The sequence below is a fragment of the Ceratotherium simum genome, chromosome 8 (assembly GCF_057802395.1).
Source record: "Ceratotherium simum simum isolate JZ-2026a chromosome 8, ASM5780239v1, whole genome shotgun sequence".
Lineage (NCBI taxonomy): Eukaryota > Metazoa > Chordata > Mammalia > Perissodactyla > Rhinocerotidae > Ceratotherium > Ceratotherium simum.
Window position 1 is genome coordinate 40,243,448 of NC_141907.1, and position 16,946 is coordinate 40,260,393.

At 33.6% G+C, this 16,946-nt stretch overlaps 1 protein-coding gene across 10 annotated transcripts in view; it reads right to left on the reverse strand.

The window, feature by feature from the left end:
* FRYL (FRY like transcription coactivator) overlaps positions 1–16,946 on the reverse strand; it is a 248,264-nt gene that overhangs the window by 94,434 nt on the left and 136,884 nt on the right. For 7 of the 10 annotated variants that reach the window (XM_087434284.1, XM_087434283.1, XM_087434278.1 and 4 more), the window contains 7 exons: positions 13,886–13,965; positions 13,421–13,501; positions 10,795–10,963; positions 10,159–10,251; positions 3,979–4,077; positions 3,087–3,188; positions 313–357 (listed from right to left, as the gene is read on the reverse strand). In XM_087434284.1, coding sequence (XP_087290410.1) covers positions 313–357; positions 3,087–3,188; positions 3,979–4,077; positions 10,159–10,251; positions 10,795–10,963; positions 13,421–13,501; positions 13,886–13,965 — 669 coding nt within the window. The remainder of the gene's footprint in view (positions 1–312; positions 358–3,086; positions 3,189–3,978; positions 4,078–10,158; positions 10,252–10,794; positions 10,964–13,420; positions 13,502–13,885; positions 13,966–16,946) is intronic. The other 3 variants (XM_087434287.1, XM_087434282.1, XM_087434281.1) reach the window with 1 other exon arrangement.

The following is a 16,946-nucleotide window of genomic DNA, read 5'->3' on the forward strand; positions in this document are numbered from 1 at the left end:
CCTCACACACACACACACAAGTTTCATTTATAACAGCTAATGTAAATTAAAGAAAATATTTTACAATTAAAGATTCTGGTTAAGAATCAACATTCATTATCACTTCTGTCTCCTAAATTCATCTTTTTGGGGCCACATTAATATTAAACCTGTAGAATGTTTCTGCTGTGTGCTACTCTTCTTTTACACTACGAGAAGCAGGTTTGGATAAATACATTAGACATGCAATGTAACAATGGGTAAAGAAAAAAAAAAAGCCACACTTAAAGGAGATAAAGCAATATTTTACTTTGTAACATCAACACAACTCACCTGGAGTGTTTCTATTTGTTTTCTGATACTGTTGTTAGATGGCATCTAAATAAAGCAATGTGAGACAGCAAACATAAACATGAGATGCAGCACATGCATGTTAGATGAAAATAAGCACAAAACAAGACAGCTCTTCACCAAGGTCTCTATTTAGAAGAAATTTGAAATTTCCAAGACGGTGGCCAGAAACACTAAGAAAAAAAATCTTGTAATTTGGGCATCATGGGATACATCTCTAATACTCAAATTAAGAGAAAACACTTAAATTTTTTACTTAATTTTTCCTCTCAAAGCACTGCATTTGAGTTCAAACAAGTGTAAGTTTTTAAAAGAAAATAAGCATACACTGTAGAAAAAAATCTTTAAATTATTTTTATGTGATATCTACTCTTATTATTCCTCTCTCTCTCTAATTATTCTTTAGTAACTTTAAAATCATTTTTTACATAATGACTTCAATTGATACAAAGATAGGGGAATGCAAAACTACCAAATTCTGTTTGGGACAAAAATAATAGATTTCACATTTTCTGTGAAAATAAACTGATGCTCTCTCATGCTATTTATGGGCCTATAGGACTAAAGCCCATTTTTCATGGTCACCAACTTCAAAAACTGGTACAGTAATCTTTAAAAAATTGTGCACTATCTTAAAAGGCCTTGAAGATGTATCATATTTATTCTTGTGACTCTAGAGAATGATGCCTTTTTAATATCGCAGAATTATAGCCAAAATATTTTCTTAAAATATTCAGTACAACATTTCTTACAGTACATTAAAAGGTAACATGGTGGACCAGAAAGAGCAAAAATTATGGAACTACATGGATCTAGTTGTAAATCCTCTCTCTATCACTTTTTGGCTTTGAATCTCAAAATCAATTTAGATGAGGCCTTTATCTTAGACCAATTTTTCCTATATATAAAACAAACAAACTAAACCTGTTATAACAGATAACTAGCATAGTTTTTCCCTGAATGCTCAACTCCTTACCTCAACTCTGCAGCATAGCCAGAGTATCTAAAACGTAAGAAACAGGAGCCAATTCATAAAATTTCTGCTGAATAGAGCCTTAATGTAAGTTAAGGGTTAATGGCCAAGACAACTATATTTCAAATATTCATGCTAAGGGGCTCTTATCTCCTTTAGCCTGGCAGATTGACATAGCCATTAACGAAAATGGACAATACGCCACAAATATTTAACAGGAGGTAAGGATTCAAAGAAAACAGAGCATTTAAAACGAAAGCCTTTAGACAAAAAAAAAGTTAAGGTACTGCGAAAGAATTGCAAATATGTTAGGTGGAAACGTAGATATATAAAAAAATTCCAACAAGCAACAGAAAAGTATGAATTGTCATGAAACAAAGCAACCTTCCAGAACACACTTAAATGCATGTCTTAAAATATTTTATCAAAAGTATGAAAAATCATACTACCCAGAAAATGATCAATTCCCTTTCAGTATCTATATGTGTATGAATTATCAAAATAAGGACAGAAAACAGTATAATGTAATTAATTAAATAAAACTTATTTTCTGGCTGCATGACAAAAAGAGTTTAGTCAGCTTGCTTTGGTCCTGGGAATTTTCATAAGTAAAGCAAAGAGAGCACATCAATTCTCATTCAAATATGAAGAACGTCAATGCATATCTAGGAGGAAAATAGCCAAAAATGTTTTTCAAAGACTTATATTTTTTATATATATACCTTACTAAGAAATCAGGGCATTTTTGAAAATGATAATGTAAAACCATGAAAAAGATATATAGGATAATGTTGTCCACTGGGTAATTCCTAAAGTGGGAAAGAGCCAGACCTATTTCTCACAACACCACAATGAGCTGTAGGGCTGGAGACAAGTCATTTAATCTATCTGTGCCTTGCTTTCATTGTCTTTAAAGCATAAGGTTTTCGGTCTTAACCGTAACTTAAACGAATAACAGGAAATGAAATGTCATATCTACCAAGTTATTATAACTTATAAGAAACATTAAAATATGTTCATCTATGTATCAAAAACAGTATTCAAATCAAGCATTCACATGACGTGCAGATGAGAAATATTCCCACGTTCTGTGTCAGACATTAACTGTGCTCCTATCCACAGAAGAAAAGAAGATCCTGTTAGACCCCGCTAGCAAAGAATCCTGGGAAGAAAATGATCCTTCTCTCTCATGGTTTTGTCCTCCACACTAAAGGAGACCACACATGGATATGCCAAATAGTGTTAGTAACAATTATCCCTTGATTCAAGTCACATTTTGGGAGCTTTTACATCCATGTGGATCCAGTACCACACTTTAAGATTTGTCTGGGCATACTTACATTAAATGTGCCTTTAGCGATATTTTATTACCAAGGCTTTTTTCATATTATTTAGACTTGAGCCAATGTTACTTAATTTTCTCAAAACAAAACACAAAGTGAGTATCTGGAGAGTTTTGTAAGATTAATTAATACTTTGCAATTCTAAAGGAATTTATTAACAAATATTGCTAGATCTAAGAAAAGATAAAAAACATTCATTAAAAATATACAATTTTGAATTCATTAAGGCAAACTAAATTTTCAATCAAAAGTTTATTCACATCTATACCTGATTCCCTATAGAAGGAATTAAGTATGTATAAGAAAAGAAATGTGGTAAAGTATTACTATTCAAATGTAACAATAGTAATAAAAGTTTTATTAAATACTGTTCAATGTATACGCATAAGTGAATATGCTACAGTCAATATTTACAGGTCATAAATGAGACTACATCTTACCTTTAAATGCGACAAACAGTTCTGTAGGAAAATATGCCAGTTATTTAAAAAAAACTGTTTCTGACTGACACATAAAAGGCAGGTAATTAGTGGATATAGAGCCTATAGGAAACAGGGGAAAGAGAATTAACATTTTTCATGGAAAAGCACTAGACTTGTAAATTATATTTCATTTATTTTCATAAACAAACAAAAAATTCTTTTATGCAGTATTCCCATTTGTAAAAAGAAATATGATCTCCTAGAATAATCTAACAAAGAACGATAAAGGGCAAATTTTCTATAAAAACAACTCCTTGACTGATAACAATTCCCTGAGTTAAAACATGCTATTATTTCTCCCCAGACTCATTACTGCCTCAACAAGTACAGTGGTTATGAACACAGGCCCTGGGATGAGAGGACAGACTGGCAGTAAAGTTTCAGCTTTCTGAAACTAAAATTTTACAGAAAAATCCTTCAAAGTGACATGAAGTTAGTGGTTAAGTGGAAAAAAATGCCTTAAATCTCTGAATAGAAATGATATAATTAGACAATGGCTCCTAAATAATCTGATGTTTCAGAATGCAATTTATTATAATATAAAATAAAGGAATTTAGGGTTTAATGTAAGAGTACATTCAACCTTTCCCATATTATAATATATAATTTAAAGTACCTGTCAAGACAGGTAAGTACCTAGAATGAAGTCTGAATAACCTATCAAATGTAGAGCTAATAAAATTAAGAATAGAAAGTTTTTAAAAGAGCAGGAGAAAATATATAAAATTTTCCCTTATATTATACTTTGGGTATTCTACAATTTCAATTTTTACAGTTATCTTAAACCTCCATTGAATTCATAAATCGATTACTAAACTCCTATGTAAAGGTTTGAAATGTTTCTCAGTACCAATGAATGCTTCTTTCTGGAGCTCAGTTCAAAAGTAGTCTGATAAAGCATCTCCACAAAATTTTTCAAACAGGGAACATTCACTTCATTTTTAACAGCCTAGGTAAAAAACAATGCAAAAAGAAAGAAAACAGTTACAAACAGATTAAACTATACAAGGATTACGAGAATTTCCTGTAAGGTTTGAAGTTAGTTAATGATTCACTGAGTGTCTCATGAAGTATAATGGCCAAATGACCAAATGTTAAGTAAATAAGATAAACCTGGTCCTCACCCGGAACGAGCAAGCAGAGAATACAGGCAAGTAAACAGGCAATGAGTTCGAGCTACGATAGACGCAGTAAGAGGAAATTCTCTGTGCTCTTGGAAGAAGGTGCCCCTATGGAAAAACTCCACCAGGAAGTAACATCTAAACTGAATCCAGTATCTCTTACCTGAAATATAGCAATAGCTTCCCATTTAAGCTCCCTGGCCTTATCTCCCACTACTCTGCCCCCTACACTGGGACCCAGCCACACTAGCTAGTGCCTTGCTGTTCCTGGAATACATCACGCATGCTCTTGCTTCAGGATATCTGCACTTGTTCCTTCTGCCTAAGAAGCTCTTCCTCCATGCATAGCATGTCCTACTCCCTCCTTCCCTTAGTTTCTGCTCAATTGTCACCATCTCTTTGAAGCTGGTGGTCTTTCCTAATCACTCTATTTAAAATTTCAACTCCCTTACCCCTTCAGTAATTCTTATCCCTCTACCCTGCTTTACATTTCTCCATAGCACTTACCACCATCTACATATTTTACATACTAGTTTATTGCCTATTTTCCACACTAGAAGTAAGCTCTTAAGAGCAGGGAGTGTTTCCTACCTTAGTCATTGTTGTATTCTCTGTGCATAGAAGAAACCCTGACACACAGAAAGCATGCAATACATATAATGAACCAATAAGTAGAGTCCTACCAGGCAAAGGGGGGCGGGAGGTTATTAGAGAGGCAAGAATGTTCCAGACAGATGGATCTCTATGTGCAGAGGCAGGTGTTATGAGTTGAACCGTGTCCCTACAAAATTCATATATTGAAGTCCCAACTCTGAGTACCTCATAATGTGACCTTATTTGGGAAAAGGTTGGTGCAGAGGTAATTAGTTAAGTTAGGATAAGGTCATATTGGATTAGGAGGACCCCCTACTCCAACATGACTGGTGTCCTTAAACAAAGGGGGAAATTTGGACAAAGACATGCACACAAGGAGAATGCCATGTGAAGATGAAGGTAGAGAACAGGTGATGGTTCTACAGGCCAAGGAACGCCCAAGGTTGTCAGTAAACCACCAGAAGTTAGGTGAGAGGCATGGAACAGACTGTTCCTCACAGCCCTCGGCAGGAATCAACCTGCCAACACCCTGGTCTCAGACATCTAGCCTCCCTAACTGTTAAGACAATAAATTTTTGCTGTTTAAGCCACCTAGTTTGTGGTACTTTGTTAGGGCTGCCTTAGCAAACAAATAAATCGCAAAAACAAACATGGCATAAAACAAGACTTAGGCAATATAGTTACAATGGAACATTGTCAAAGATCTTTCTTCCTACAACCTGTTCCTTTTGATGAATCACCTTAAAAACTATAACACAATACCAGTTAGATAATTGGCAAAAACAGATTTTCAGATAAGGGGGAAGCACAAGCGACAGTCTGGGGTGAATAAGCAGTAATTCAAACCATTTCTAGGAAAAGAAATTGAAGTACATGTACTAATGATAATAGACTAAAGCTGATATGGTTTTATAAATGATAGTCTATTTTCTTTTGATAAAATGAACCTATTTACATGGCTAAAAACTACGGTGGGAGGGTGGGGGCTATCTGACTCAAACTACTTGCAAAGCTATAATTCATGACTTTTGTTTGTACCCATTAAAAAAAATCTTCAAATATTTAACTATAAGTAAACATTCAAGAAAGGTAAAAAAATCATGCTAATCACTATGTCACTAATATTTTAAATTTTAACTTTTCTTGAAATTTCCTGTTCACCTTTTCTAAACATGCTCTAAAGATAGGACCTAAATACCACAAACCAGTACAGATGAACACACAGATCACAAGTCAATTAATTCAATATTTAAAAATGAAACCAAAAACAGTTCAATTTGATTCAACATGAAAACAAATTTTTTCATTTTCAAAATTTTTAAATAGAATAAACCCCGAATAAACAGCATGTTACTAACTTCCATTTCTAGCCAAGATGGCAATAAAGGTGGCTGGATTTAACCTACCATCTGAAACAACCAAAAAATGAACAAAATATATGAAATGATATGCAAAACACTGTATATCAGTCAACAAAAGAAAGTAATCCCTGAGGAATGGAAAATGAGGCAAGGTCTTCGAGGACAGGGTAGAAATGGAAGTATATACCATCGTAAGGTTCTTATACTACCCATGAATGGTATAACACTGCTTGAAGTAGTCAGTGTAAGTTAAAGATGTATACCATAAACAACAGAATGACAAAACAATGAAATATAACTAATAAGCCAACAAAGGAGATAAAAGAATCATGAAAATATTCAATTAATCCAAAAGAAAGCAAAAAAAAAAAAGGAGAAAAAGGGAACAAAAAACAAAATAAAAAATGTAATCAGAAGATAACAGATTTCAAATAACTGTATCAATAATCATATTAAATGAACGTCGTCCCCAATTAAAAGACAGAGATTGAGGCCAGCCCTGTGGCTTAGCGGTTAAGTGCACGCGCTTCGCCACTGGCGGCCCGGGGTTCGGATCCCAGGCGTGCACCGACGCACCGCTTCTCCGGCCGTGCTGAGGCAGCGTCCCACACACAGCAACTAGAAGGATGTGCAACTATGACGTACAACTATCTACTGGGGCTTTGGGGTGGGGGGGAAGGAGGAGGATTGGCAATAGATGCTAGCTCAGAGCTGGTTTTCCCCAGCAAAAAGAGGAGGATTAGCATGGATGTTAGCTCAGGGCTGATCTTCCTCACAAAAAAATAAATAAATAAATAAAACTGTTAAAAAAAAAAAAAAGGCAGAGATTGGAAGACTAGATAAAAAAGCAAGACCCAGCCATATTCTGCCTCCAAAAAAATGTACTTTAAATATAAAAACACAAGTAGGTTAAAAGTAAAGGAATGGAAAAAGATATACTATCCTTACACAATCAAAAGAAAGCTAGAGTGGCTATATTAATATCAGATAAAGTAGATTTTAGAGAAAAGTGAAAGGAGGCAGGGAAGTCTGCTCTCTTCATTTCTATTTATCCTTGTACTGAAAGTCCTTGCCAGTGCAATAAGGCAAAAATAAAATAAAATATACACATTGAAAAGTATTTTGAACACCAGGAAAAGGAAATTTTAAAACAATGCCATTTACAACAGCATAAAAATATGAAATGCCTAAGGATAAATTTTACAAAATATGTTCAAGATCTGTACACTGAAAAGTACAAAACATTGTTGACAGAAAATAACGACCTAAGTAAAACAAGAGAGAAACTACGTTCATGAATTGCAAAAATCTATGTTAAGATGTCTGCCTTCCCAATTTATTTATTAATTGAATGAAATCCCAATTCAAATCCCAGCAGTTTTTTTAACTGGCTAGGTGATTCTAAAATTTATATGGAAATGCAATGGACCCAGAATAGCCAAAATAACTTTGAAAAAGTATAAAGTTGGAAGATGTACACTACCTGCCTTCTAAACTTATTACAGTAATTTAGATAGTATGCTATTGTTGTAAGAATATACACATAGATATTGGAACAGAATAGAGTCAGAAATACACCCCCACGCATAGAGTCAATTGGTTTCTTAGACAAAGGAACTAAGTTACTTGGAAAGAATTGTCTTGTTAACAAATGGTCAAATAATGCGGGAACAACTGAATATCATATGCAAAAACAAAACAAAAAATTAAACAAAACACAACAAAATTTCAGTCCGTACCTCATACCATATACAAAATTAACTCAAAATGGATCATTGACCTAAAAGTAAACTCTAAAACTGAAATATAGGAGAAAACTTTTGTGACCTTGGGTTCAGTCAAGACTTCTTAGGATATGAACCCAAAAGCACAATTTACAAAAGAACAAATTGATAAATCAGACTTCATCAAAATTAAAAACTTCTTCTCTTCCAAAGACACAGTTAAGATAATTAAAAGACAAATCATGAGCTAGGAGAAAATATTCATGAAGCACCATCTGATAAAATACTTGTACCCAGAACACATAAAAAATCTCTCTCTCAAAATTCCATCAGAAAACAAATATCCCAATTAAAAAATGGTAAAAAAAAAAAAAAAAAGATTTCAACAGATATTTCACCAAGAAAATATATGGACAGCAAATAAGGACATGAAAAGACGCTCAAAATCATTAGTCATCCGGAAAATGCAAATAAAAACCACAATGAGATATCATGACACACCTATTAGAATGGCTAAAACTAAAAAGACAGGCCAAAGCAAGTGTTGGTGAGGATTTGGAGGAACTAGAACTCTCACACACTGCTTGTGGAATCCAAAATGGTACAACCACTTTGGAACCTAGTTTGGCAATTTCTTTAAGAGTTAAATCTACTATTTGGTCCAGTAATTCCACTCCTACGTATTCACCAAATGGAAATAAAAGCATATGTCCATACACAGATTTGTACATGAATGAATGTTCATAGCAGCTTTCTTTATAGCTGCCCAAAACTGGAAACCCAAAGTCCAAAAACAGATGAACACATAACCAAACTGTGATATATTCATACAATGAAATACTACTCAACAATGAAAAAGGAATAACCTACTGACATATTCTACAACATAGTTGAAATTCAAAATAATAATGCAGAGTGAAAAAAGCTGGAAAAAAGAGTTCGTACCGTAAGATTTCATTATTATAAAATTCTAGGAGACCCAAAACTAATGTAGAGGGATAAAAAGAAGATGAGTGGTTGCTCGAGAACAAGGTAGAGTGAGTGGGAGGGAGGGATTAACAAAGAACATGAAGAAACTTTTAGGGTGTGATTGATATGTACCTTATCTTGATTGTGGTGATAGTTTCACAGGCATATATATACATATGTCAAATTGTACACTTTAAATATGTGTAATTTATTGTAGGTCAATTTTACCTCCATAAGTCTTCTTGAAAATAAAATAATAATATATATAAAAAAAGAATATCATTATATAGCAACATGTAGTATACTGAAAGTGAGTAGCGTATCACACATCATACAGAAAACCTGAGTGGGGAAAAAACCCAGGAAACAAAAAGAAATGAGCATGTCTCTAAGTATTCTAAAATCCCTGAGGGCCGGCCCTGTGGCTTGGTGGTTAAGTGCGCACGCTGCAATGCTGGTGGCCCGGGTTCGGATCCCGGGTGCGCATCGAGGCACCACTTCTCCGTCCATCCTGAGGCCGAGTCCCACATACAGCAACTAGAAGGATGTGCAGCTATGACATACAACTATCTACTGGGGCTTTGGGGGGAAAAAATAAAATAAATAAAATCTTATAATAAAAAATAAATAAATAAATAAAAAAATAAATAAATAAAAATAAAATAAAATCCCTGAGTCCTATGTATAGCATGCTGTGTTACCAGTAATTGCAAAATTACTTTTGAATAACATACTGCATTTACACCAAGAAAAGCTTCTATAAATCTGCTTCCCTAGAAGTTACTGCAATGATATTTATAGCAATCATAATTTCTAAATAATTTAGAATACATCTTTTGACAGGCATGATGAATCGGAACGGAACACTTAAAATCAAGACAGTCCTGTAAATTCCAGGACATATGTTACAGTACTTTTAAACTCCTCAGAGGCTATTAAAATGGCTGCCATTTTGTAAGGAGCAAAAGCCACAAGTAAATGCAGCTACTTGAGGCAACCATTACTGCTGGGATGCAAACACTCTGCCCTCCTAACAGTCTCTGAATCTTAAGAGCTTGGGCTTGTTCTTTTAATTAAAAGACTGATCAACGCTCTTCTGCTATTTGTCTAACAACCATTTTCCCCATACCCACATTATATTCAAAGTTTCTGCTTCATTGTCTAAGAGATTACCAGAAGGTAAGAACATGCATTTCATGCGGCAACATCTTCAGTGAAAAGGCACTTTCAAAATACAATATAAAAGTAAAAATATACTTACAGCAGCTACAGGGATAAGAATCTCCACAAATAAACCAGCAAGTGCATGTTTTATATCCTTATCTTTTACTTCTAAGAAATACTGAGCACATTCCTTGAGGGGAGGAAAAAGCCATATTAGATTAACAAAAGAGGAAGATTAAAGAATTTTTAATACCACAATAATTTTTTAAATATTCTGCAATTGTACCAAAGAGCTAAGGTCAAAACATGCTCACATCAAAAAAAAAAAAGTTGGGGCCGGCCTGGTGGCTTAGCGATTAAGTTCTTGTGCTCTGCTTTGGCAGCCCAGAGCTCATAGGTTCAGATCCCGGGCGTGGACCGACGCACCGCTTATCAAGCCACGCTGTGGTGGCATCCCACATATAAAGTAGAGGAAGATGGGCACGGATGTTAGCCCAGGGCAAATCTTCCTCAGCAAAAAAAGAGGAGGATTCGCAATGGATGTTAGCTCACGGCTAATCTTCCTCACCAAAAAAAAAGTTACTTCATACTTGTGAAAACTTAACATTCGGAATAAGGAATCAATAACAATGTCACTGATTTATATATATTTTGTTTCTTTAAAAAGTCATGAAGAGCAAGAAGAACCACTGTTAGGCGAATTCTAATCACTGCAATTGAGAAGGTATATCACCTGCATGAACTGAAACGATGCTTCAAAATCTTCTACAGGATACATTTTCACTCGGAAAAATTTCATTCCCATTATTAAGCTGATGACACTTTGTACCACGTGTGGACTTTGCTCCTTTTGTCGCAGTTCTTTTAGTTCTGTCACAAACTTCTTCCTCACAGCCTGAAACCTTTAATATACATTGATACATCATGAGATATACACTAAAATACGAATTTCCCCCATGATGTTTAACGTTGAAATCAAAAGGTGTTTTACCTAAACATCTTTTCTCTGCCCTCATCAAAATGACTAGAAAAGCATTCAGAGGAAAACAAAATTATTCGTTATTCTAAATTTGCTGTTCGTTTATTTTAAAATCAGAAGTTCCTTAAGGGGAAATAGTAGGATTTCTTTATTCCTATAATATCATCAACACAGCACCATTACCATTTAATAATTAATAATCATCACAAAAATAAGATCAAATAACCCACCCATAAAACATCCCCATGTAAATCAGAGAGTGTCTCTAATTTTTAAGGCTCCTTTTTATAAAGTCTGCAATTTGACTTACATGGAGGGCAGACTGGAGACCACACATTTGTTCAAAGAGATAAACCAATCAGTTGTAGGATACTAATTATCACTTGAAATTAATATCCCCTTACACTGTAGAAAAACGGAAGAGGAGGAGTGGGGGGACACTGGTCTCACAATGTAAATAAGCTAAAGAAGCCAAATGTGAGCTTTTGAAATGTGAGCACCATCCTGGATTCAAATGACCACAGCTGTTAAGGCTACTAGGTTTTTCCTTTGCTTACACTGGAAAAAGATATCTGATAATTTATTAATCAATCATTCTTCATTTTCTCCTTCTTTATATTATGAAACAACTAAAGATTTTACTGTTAATGTTACTTGGAGAAACTAGTTCCTGAAAGTTAAAAATGACACATGAAGCAAACTTTCCAATGGTCATTGACTACAGTGGGGAAAAAGACAATTACATATTAATGAAATATGGACACATAATAGGAAGTATTACTTATCTATTTCCATTTGAGTCTTTGAGAATACAATACCATTTTCCATGAAAGCATTCCTTTGCATTTTATAAAGAAAATATAAAGTGAATAAAAAAAACTTCCCATTGCAATAATATTAGAATCTAAGATTGTTCCTTTATTAAATTTCTTATAATAATTAATAGTCACTACAATCAAAGGACATGCATAGACAAGATTCTAATACACCCCCCAGCCTTTCTTTCTCCCCTCCCTCGCCCCCTCAAATGTCGGTGCTATCAGGCTCACCTAACACGGATCTGTCCACGTTTTCTCCCATGCTCATTATATGTACGGGTGGAAAACACCTCAATATTGCTCCAAGTGGCACTTCTCTTACAATTAGACCAGTGAGGCTGAGCGTCATGTCATAAATTTACTGCCCATTTGGATTTACCATCCTTACCGTCCTAGATTTAACTTAGTTGTGATATATAGTATTCTCCTAGACCCAACTTGCTAATGTACTATTTGGAATTTTAATCTATATTCCTGAGAGAAATTCATTTTTGATCAAAATTAAAATGTCATGAACTACCATGCCATTAAAACAAATATATTATTGCTTATGCCTATGTTTTTGTGTTTATATTCCTGATGAGGGATTCATTATTGATTAAATGTAAATGAGAGATTAAGATATTATTGTCTATGTCTAAATCATTTAAAATTCTCAAATTATGTTCTAAGTTCTATAGCATTAGTTATACAAAGGTCCCTAGTGTCTGAACAAAAGATAAAAAACACACTAAATAAAATACATTACTTAATATTAAAATCTAAACTACTAAACATTAACAATAATTGTGCTTCCCTTCTTAGAATTTAGACAGGTTGTCATATGGTGATTTCAGGGCCAAAGACTCTTTAAACAGCATCCAAGAAAATCTGAACTGATACTTGTTAGCTCAGAAATTTCCCAGTAGCAACAAAGGAAATTCAAAATCTTCCACAGTTTTTAGAGCAACCACAAAATACTAAAGACCAGCTTATTTTATTGTTTACTATAGTGATGGTTCAATACAACTCATTGAGTGTAAGTCCTAATGAACAAAACATTTTATGGAGTAATCTAGTATCTTTTATCTTTCCTTTTTGGTATTTCTTCTACCTATTCAAAACTCTGTTTAGTATTAAGACAAATAAGATGATTAGAAGGAAGGCATTGTGTTGCTATTTCAGAAACAAAAGCACTCAACTGGAAAATATTAAAAGTAATTATTAGCTCTGTAAAGAGTTCTAAAACAAAAATTTTTAAAAACACTTCTCATAGAATTGTTAAAAATGGGGAATAAGGTAATGTTCTGACTATAAAGGCAATTTTTGACATCTTCAATTCAGACGTTTATGGAAAACCTCAAATAAATGAAAACAAGTTGTGAAATTAAGGTATGAGTGTTACTTAAAAATCCTCTAAGGAATAGATCAGCTAAGTAATAAAAGGTATAGAGTAGATTTCATAATAACTCTATGAAAAAAATAGTAGACCTAAAACTGTCAGTGTCTATTATATTAGTTAGTAATGAAGCATTCATTCTAAAACACAAAGCAAATCAAAATCAGTGATTTTTAAAACTTACTTTGATTGGGCAAGAACCCCTATCACCTCTGCATATAGATCTGCAATAATATGCACATTCCCAGTGTTGGTTCCTGAATATCTAAAATAAAGAGAACAAATGTAATATTTCATTAAATATTTCTATAAACTCTTAATAAATCTGAAAATTCCTTATCAGTGTTGTATAATTTTCTCTGAAGATTCATTTATAGGATGATAAAAACCACATGAATTTTCTTTTATCTCTACATTTTAATTTGCAATGAAATTTAACCTTCTGATTCTTAAAACTCCAATCAATGGTTTTAAGAATTATTTTTACAAAATCTTTTCTATAAGCATTTTGTGTGGATTCAAAAAAAATAGGAAGATAATTGCTTTGAACTCAATAAACAAATGATCAATGAGAATTCAAATTATATTTAAACATTTTAAACTTGGACTGCAGAGAAAAGCAACAATACCAAATTAGTATTTCACTTACCCTTCCTTATGTTTAAAGTGCTTAAAAGCTAAGTTTAGAACTTCATGAACTAAGGGATCGGGCACAGGATGAACAGGAATCTAGAATAAAAAAAAATTATCAAGTAAGTAAAAACTAAATAAATTATGTCTTTTATGAGTATTCTCAACATTTCAACTAATTAAAGCAATTTTAATTTTCATGTTATGATCCATTACCAATTTGTCAATCTTCCCTTTTTCTAAGAATGCTATTATTTTCTCTAAGAATTTAGTTACTCATCTAATTCAACAAGCTCTAAATTGAAGAATATTAGCTTCAAAGTCACAATCATTCATCTATGGACTATGTAGGGGAAAAAGCAGCCATTATTGTTGTTGTTACAATTGTTACTGTCAGAAAGTTAAAAAGACACTCATGTATAACTTTATGCAACATCTATAGGAAAACAGCCTTTGACTGAGCCAACCCCACATTCCACATAGTCCACTTTTCTATCATGGACAAGCCAAAAAAGACACCAACTTTTCTGACAATTTTAAATGATTCATGGCTTTATTAGTATTAGAAATTTGTCACTTAATATCTTTGTTTTGCTTAGTTCCTTGACAATTACACACTAGTTTCTAATATGTAAAACAAATCAAAATATTTAAACCAGAAAGTAAAATCCTTGCCCCCTCCCCCAAATATAATCACTATTAACAACTTGGTGTATATCCTTCCAGACTTCTTCCTACACACACCCACATACCTTTTTAAAATGTTTTATTGAGGTATAATTGACATACAGCATTATATTATTTTCAGGTGTACAACATAATGATTCCATATTTGCGAAATGATCACCATAATAAGTCTAGTTAACATCTGTCACCATAGTGACATACATAGTTACAGAATTTTTTTTGTTGTGATGAGAACTTTTAAGATTTACTCTTAGCAACTTTCAAATATGCAATACAGTATTATCAACTACAGTTGCCATGCTGTACATTACATCCCCATGACTTATTTTTTTTTTATAACTGGAAGTCTGTACCTTTTGACTCCCTTCACTCATTTTACCCACCTCCCACACCCTCGCCTCTGGCAACCACCAATCTGCTCTCTGTATCTACAAGCTTGGTGTTTTGTTTTGTTTTGTTTGTTTAGATTCCACATATAAGCCACACATCTTATTTTTACTTAACAGAATAATGCATCTTTCCATGTTACTACTTAGAGCTCCTCATACTTTTTAACAGTCATATAATACTCAGTATATATATTTTAATTCATTTAATGAGCTCCCTATTAACGAACATTTCATTCCAAATTTTCAATACGCAACATATATAATGTTATACAATACAAATCTTGTGCATTTAACATTATATCCTTCTATAGGTCCATTGGAGAGTCCAAAAGGAGGAAGTGATGGGTCAAAGAGTATACAAGTCATCACTGATATGTATTCTACATACGTGTGGGTCTGTTTCTGAGCTCTCTATTCTGATCTACCAATTTGTATATGTCTGTACCAAAACCATGCTGTCTTAATTATGACAGCTTAATAATAAGTTCTGATGTCTCGTACTACAAGTTCCCCCTTATTTTTCTGCAGACATAGCTTGGCTACTCTTAGCCCATTGTTCTTCCACATTCAATTTAGAGTCATCTTTTCAAGCTCCACAAAAACTGTTAGGATTTTTATTGGAGTTGCAATGAATCTACAGACCAATTTCGGGATAACTGTATTGTTACATTTAGATGGAATATCTTTGCACTTCTTTAAAGGCTTTCAGCAAAGTTTTGTAATTTTTTATTTTTGTCCTTTGTTATACTTATTCCTAAGACCATAAACATATCAAGAAATGCTTGATTTCATTAGTAATAAGCAGAATAAAAATACACAAAGTATCATTTTATACCTATTCAACGGGAAAAAATTAAGTCTGACAATACCAAATAATAGAGAGAACGTAAATGAATGAGGTTTTGTATACACTGCTGGTGGAAGTTTAAATCTATTTTTTACGTAGCCTGCAATCTAGTGAAGGGGATCAAAGTATGACACCACAAAATATGGCACTTTGGTATAAGGATTATTTTGAACCGAAGGCAACTGAGAAAGAGCAGATGCAGGAAAAGCTCTCTACCTCCCTCTTTCTGCCTAAAAGCAGTCTCCCCTCCCCTTTCCCATACCAAGAAGTGGAGAACAACCATTAACAGTAGAAACAGAAAGTCAGTACTGAGATGGGTCTGCACAAACAAATCTTACTAAATAGCCCTTATCTTCCATTAGTTTCCCCTATATATTTACCTTAACCCAATTTACCCCCTCTAGAAGCCCCAAATCCTTTTGCTTTTTTTAATTACTTCTCCACAATGTATTGCTCTTTGTTAAAATAAGTTCTCAAGTCTAATCCTTCTTTGAGTCTTCACATGTTTTCTATGAAGGCCTCCAGATGCATACATAATTCTGTTAATCTGATGGTTGTCAGTTTAATTTGCAGTGCCCCACTTACTGAATCTAAGAGGGTGGAGCTCCACTACACTATCAATTACATGCCTAAGAAAATAACGATGTATAGCTACATACTTCATGGATTAATCTTAATAATATAATGCTGAGTGAAAAAATAAGTCCCAGAGGACAAAAAACAGTATGATATATTTTTTTAGAAAGCTCAAAAACGAGAAAAACTTAATGTATTATTCGAATATATATGAAAACATTTTTTAAAGTTAAGGGAACAATTAACATAAAACTCAGTATAATCGTAAGAGAGTAGCCAGGGAGTGAACTAGGAGAGATTCACATAATTAGGCTTAAATTGTAAGTGAGAGTCTAGTTCTCAGGGTCTCAGGTGGTGGCCTCAAAGTAATCATTATATTTGTAACAAATAAATACATAGGCAGCCATGCAGAGACCAACGACAACAGTGTGTCTTGACCCATGATCACGATTTATCCAATTCTGTGGCCTTGGGGTCCAATTAAACAAAACACACAGAAATTCCACATTTGCTTAAAATTTTTAACAAGATAGAACACCTTATTAATAGGATGAGACTGTAATAGAGATATTAAATATAAC